This window comes from Jaculus jaculus, chromosome 4 (assembly GCF_020740685.1).
Source record: "Jaculus jaculus isolate mJacJac1 chromosome 4, mJacJac1.mat.Y.cur, whole genome shotgun sequence".
Lineage (NCBI taxonomy): Eukaryota > Metazoa > Chordata > Mammalia > Rodentia > Dipodidae > Jaculus > Jaculus jaculus.
The window spans coordinates 154,239,062-154,245,061 of NC_059105.1; the positions used below are offsets into that span (position 1 = coordinate 154,239,062).

A 6,000-nucleotide genomic window follows, 5' to 3' on the forward strand; every position below is an offset into this window, starting at 1 on the left:
TAGAGAATTCAAGATCAGTCTGAGCTAGAGTGAGACCCTACCTCAAAAAAACAAAAAAGAAATATATGTTTTCAAAAATATATTTTATTTATTTATTCGAGAAAGAGAGAGAGAGGTAGAGATGGGGGGGGGAAATGGGAGCACCAGAGCCTCCAGCCACTGCAGACGAACTCCAGATGCATGCACCCCATTGTGCATCCAGCTTATTACAGCTTAAACTAAATAAATCCAGCGTACATGGGTCCTGGAGAGTTGAACCCGGATCTTTGGCTTTGCAGGCAAACGCCTTACCCATTAAGCCATCTCTCCAGCCTGATTTTTCCCCCTTTTGTAATATTTTATTTCCCTTTGAACAATTTCATACATGTATAAAACATGTTTTGATCATTTTTACCTCTTCAGTGCTCTTCCCTTCCTCCCACTCTTGTTTAACCCCTTCTTCTCATCTAGTCCCCAAGCTCCTTTTATATTTGAAGCTTGGGAAGTCCTACAATACATTAGATAAGTTAAGCCAAGCTACTGGCTCTAGAAGGCAGATGTGAAAAGATATGATCAAACCACATACAAAAGTAATTCCCTCTTTTCCTGAGACCTCGTAGTAATGACTCTTATCACTCAAATCACGCAGTACTTCAGCCTTTGAAGAAACATTATTTAGCCTTTAATTGTTACACTGAAATACTACAAGCTAGTCAGGCATGGAAAGAGAAACACCACATGTTCTTACTTAAATGAATCATCTACAACAAACTCACTGGAGCAGAGCGTTACATGGCAACAGTTAGACTGAGCAGATGAAAAAGGAGCGGGGTAGGGAAGGGAAGGGTCAGGGGTACAAAGGCAGGAAAGAGGAATATGGTTTTCTTTTGGCTTCCATTTGTTTTCATTTTTTTCACATCTGCTGCAATGTGTTGGATATAGGTAATAGCACTATATTATACATTTTAAACTGCTAAAAGTAATTTCAAATGCTGATACCACAAAAGGAAGTATTTAAGGTGATGGATATGTCAATTAGCTTGATCTAATCACTTCATGTTGTGCTCATAAGTCCTACTATCACTTTGTAATAAATTACTGTCAATTTATGATTAAAAGAAACATTTAAGTAAAATACCAAGATCATGGAAAGAATAAATTATAACCTTAAGTAGAAAGATGTTGAAAAGCAAAAGCAGAATGGCTCCAAAATTGTTGGCAATAAACACAAACACATACTTGAAACAAATGTGATGAAAATTCAAACGTGTCATTGAGCTCTGAGTACTGGAGTTACAGAAGGTGCTGTTATTGTTTCTTTACAGACCTTTGAATTTTCTGAATTCTCTATAAAAAGTTCACCATACATTTTCAGTTTTGTACTTTAAAATTTTTTGTTTCATTATTTTTTTAGCGTTTTAACTTTAGCAGAAGCACTAAAGCAATATTTTTCTTAAGTACTGACATACAAGAGAGGTTGTGGGAAAATGAGCATATTATATGTAGTCTTGTTACACACTAGTCAAATTGTTAGAATTGAATAATAATTGTCATTGCCTCCTTGAGAATAATCTCTCTTCTTCCCCTTCCCCCTCCTCTTGTCTACCTTCCCAGGAGAAATACCATTAGCCAGCTTGCGGGGAGAACAAGGTCCCCGTGGAGAACCTGGCCCAAGAGGACCACCTGGGCCCCCTGGTTTGCCAGGCCATGGGATACCTGGAATCAAAGGAAAACCAGGGCCTCAAGGATATCCAGGAATTGGAAAGCCAGGCATGCCTGGAATGCCGGGGAAGCCAGGAGCCATGGGAATGCCTGGAGCAAAAGGCGAAATTGGACCCAAAGGGGAAATCGGGCCCATGGGGATCCCAGGACCCCAAGGCCCTCCAGGGCCTCATGGACTTCCGGGCATTGGGAAGCCAGGCGGACCAGGGTTACCAGGGCAACCAGGAGCAAAGGGTGATCGAGGACCCAAAGGACCACCAGGACCTCCAGGCCTTCAAGGTCCCAAAGGAGAGAAGGGCTTTGGGATGCCAGGCTTGCCGGGTCTTAAAGGTCCTCCGGGCATGCATGGCCCTCCTGGCCCTGTTGGGTTGCCCGGAGTAGGAAAACCAGGAGTGACAGGCTTTCCTGGGCCCCAGGGTCCCCTTGGAAAACCGGGGCCTCCAGGAGAACCTGGACCACAAGGTCCTGTTGGGATACCCGGAGTTCAAGGACCTCCTGGGATTCCTGGAGTTGGGAAGCCAGGCCAGGATGGCATCCCTGGACAACCAGGATTCCCAGGGGGCAAAGGGGAGCAGGGCCTGCCAGGGCTTCCTGGACCACCAGGTCTCCCAGGTATCGGGAAGCCAGGTTTCCCAGGACCCAAAGGGGACAAGGGCGTGGGGGGTATTCCTGGAGCTCTTGGACCAAGAGGGGAGAAAGGACCAATAGGTCCCCCTGGAATGGGGGGACCCCCAGGAGAGCCAGGCCTCCCTGGGATCCCAGGTCCTATGGGCCCTCCGGGTGCAATTGGCTTTCCTGGGCCTAAAGGAGAAGGTGGGATTACAGGGCCACAGGGTCCGCCAGGTCCCAAGGGTGAGCCAGGCCTTCAAGGCTTCCCGGGAAAGCCAGGGTTTCTTGGTGAAGTAGGGCCTCCTGGCATGAAGGGCTTGCCAGGTCCCATAGGGCCTAAGGGGGAAGCCGGGCACAAGGGATTGCCAGGTCTCCCCGGAGTGCCGGGTTTGCTAGGACCCAAGGGAGAGCCCGGCATCCCGGGGGATCAGGGTCTGCAGGGTCCTCCTGGTATCCCAGGGATCGCAGGCCCTAGTGGCCCCATTGGACCACCGGGTATTCCAGGCCCCAAAGGGGAACCGGGCCTTCCAGGGCCCCCGGGGTTCCCTGGTGTGGGGAAGCCAGGAGTGGCAGGACTTCACGGGCCCCCAGGGAAACCCGGAGCCCTTGGACCTCAAGGGCAGCCTGGCCTTCCTGGGCCCCCGGGGCCTCCAGGTCCTCCAGGGCCCCCAGCCGTGATGCCCCCTACCCAGCCACCCCAGGGAGAGTATCTGCCGGATATGGGACTAGGAATTGACGGGGTGAAACCGCCGCACGCCTATGGGGGTAAGAAGGGCAAGAGTGGGGGTCCCGCCTACGAGATGCCCGCCTTCACCGCCGAGCTGACCGCCCCCTTCCCGCCCGTGGGGGCCCCGGTGAAGTTCGACAAGTTACTGTACAACGGCAGGCAGAACTACAACCCCCAGACGGGCGTTTTCACCTGCGAGGTCCCGGGCGTGTACTACTTCGCATACCACGTCCACTGCAAGGGGGGCAACGTGTGGGTTGCTCTGTTCAAGAACAGCGAGCCCGTGATGTACACGTACGACGAATACAAGAAGGGCTTCCTGGACCAGGCGTCGGGCAGCGCGGTGCTGCTGCTGCGGCCGGGGGACCGCGTCTTCCTCCAGATGCCCTCCGAGCAGGCCGCGGGACTGTACGCCGGGCAATACGTCCACTCCTCCTTTTCAGGGTATTTATTATATCCCATGTAAAAAGAGAAAAAAATAAAAAATAAAGGAAAAGAGATTTAATTAAAAAAGAAAAAGAAAGAAAACGACACACCCAAAACAACCAACCCAAAAAAAAAAAAAAAAAAGCAGTGAGAAACATGTTTCAAAATGTTTCAAAACATTTATATAGTTGGGAAATTGTATTTAAGTGAACCTTTGGGACCATCATGTACAAATCAAATCTCAGATGCATGTCTAAATACGAAGTGTAATTGAAAATGGATGAAATGGACCCACTGGACTCTTCGCTAGCAATTGCATGTCGCAGGCTTCCCTGATCATCTGCTAATTCAGAGCAGTCAAAAGACGTCATTCTGAAAGATCACAGTTAATGAAAGTCACTCTCTCATACTGTTTTCTTTAAAGTATTTATAAATATGCCTTAAAGAAGTGTTGATACCGTATTTACTTGCATAGTTTCCTCTCTGAGCAGATTCCTCGCGGCGGGGTGCTGGAGGGGAGTTCTGTCCTCTTAGTGTTCAGACGGGAGGAAGCGAAGGAGACCCTGGCAATCTCTAGTACAAGAGAAATTTATCTCATGTCAGCGGCTGTGGTTCTAGCAACAGAAGTCCTAGGAACGATATGTATGATATCCCAAAAGAACCAAGCCCTTTTTCTTGTAATTCCTCAGCACCTTCTCTGGGCTGAGCAGTGTGGGTTATAAAAGGGAATCACCTTAGAGTTCACAGATCAGCTCAGAGCATGAAAATTTTAACTCATTTATTCCTCAAAGGTTTCTTTTACATTTATTTTTCTGTAACTTGGCATTTTTTTTCTTCTTCTTCTATCCAAGTGATTTATAATATAACCCCTGGAAGTTATACATTTTAAAATATCCTCAAGTAATTGCAGTTTTGCAAAGTGCTCATTATTAATATAAGTTACCAATTGTGTTTCATTGCGTTTTTAAAAATCCCTATTTTGTGCCCCCCCCCCCACACACACACAAACACTGACCACAGTGCAGTTTCAATCATGGACATACCAATGTTTTGGTATCTGTGATTTTTTTTTTTTTTTTTTAGTAACTACCATGTCATCGGAGATTTCCAAAATTGTTCAAGCTACCTTTGCAATTTGAATTAAAAGCATTAATAATTGCATAGGAAAAAGACATATGTATTTTAAATGAATAATTACAAGCCTTGGCATTTTAAAACGAATGTCTGGCTTCCAGAATAGGGACTAAAATTATAGAAAAAAAATAGCTTTATTTAACAGTGACCTATAGGATGTCAGAATGTCACAAGACAATAGTCTATTCTTTTATGTCACACCACATTCACAGCAGTAAAAGAGATTTGAAAGAGAGAAATAATTTTTTTTTTTTCAGGTTCTCACTTAGGCATATACTAACGGCTTCTGGAATTGCTCAAAACACAATTATTTAAAGTCTGTAATTAACCTTTTATGGATACATTAGTCACTTGGGAAAATGAAATAGAGCTATGGTCATATAATCTTATAATTTTTCCAAAAATTAAAAGTTGAAGAATTGAAGGGACAGATGTAGATTGGAAAATACACAAATAAGTACGGTATATAAACATGTTTTTACCTTGACATAAATTCTCCTGTCTTTTCCTTTTATGATATACAAGCACCATTTTTTCTTAAGTTTTACAAGAAATGAGTTCACTAGGTTCCTTATTTACTAGTAATTGTATAAGCCACTTTTCTCATCAAAAACACGTCCCAGCCAACATGCACTTGTAAAGTGAACAGTATATATGTGGCCAACTCTCCTCTGGGCTGGTCTTAAAGATGCTGATTTGGGGCTGGTGACTAGAGATGTCATGTGAGCCCTCTGGTTCCTTCTCCTAAATAACTACATTGAAATGGCTTGGAAGCAAGTCAGAGCAGCCTTTGTAAAGTTGCCTTTATCTGTACATGTATGGGCTTTTAGTTCGCATCAAGTGAGAGAAATTATCCCTTAAGTTAAACCAAATTTCACTTTTTGAAATATCTTCCAACTTATTTATTGGTTGTTATTCAATTGCCTATATATACATATATATATATACATATATATATGTATGTATATATATATGTATATATATATATGTATATGTATGTATGTGTGTGTATGTGTGTACGTATATTATCAGGCATATGCTTCCAACTTTTAGATGGAGGAGGAGTAAAATGCCAGATACTGTGTATTCTACAATGGTGCTAATCTCAGAGCTAAATGATACTCCATTTAATTTAAAAAAGAGTTTTAAGTGAATGCCTATGTACCTATGTTTCCCTTTTGAATGTTGCACATCCTGTTAACACTTCAGTTTGAAGAAGATGAAACAACTATATGTTCTAAAGTCCAGGGATGGTACTGTGATCCCTGTATAAAATTAACTAGAGGTTTTTCCATGTGAAATGGACCAAACAGGCATTGGTCTTATTTAAACACAAAGTTTTAAAGCAATATCACATACCACAGGGGAAAAGAATGTCTGTAGTGGATGGCTGCCCTCAAATA

General features: G+C 44.0%; 1 protein-coding gene across 3 annotated transcripts in view; it reads left to right on the forward strand.

The window, feature by feature from the left end:
* Col8a1 (collagen type VIII alpha 1 chain) overlaps positions 1 to 5,523 on the forward strand; it is a 169,467-nt gene extending 163,944 nt beyond the window's left edge. For all 3 annotated transcript variants that reach the window (XM_045147334.1, XM_045147335.1, XM_004663324.3), the window contains one exon: positions 1,594 to 5,523. In XM_045147334.1, coding sequence (XP_045003269.1) covers positions 1,594 to 3,503 — 1,910 coding nt within the window. In that variant the 3' untranslated portion in view covers positions 3,504 to 5,523. The remainder of the gene's footprint in view (positions 1 to 1,593) is intronic.
* Positions 5,524 to 6,000: the final 477 nt, after the last annotated feature.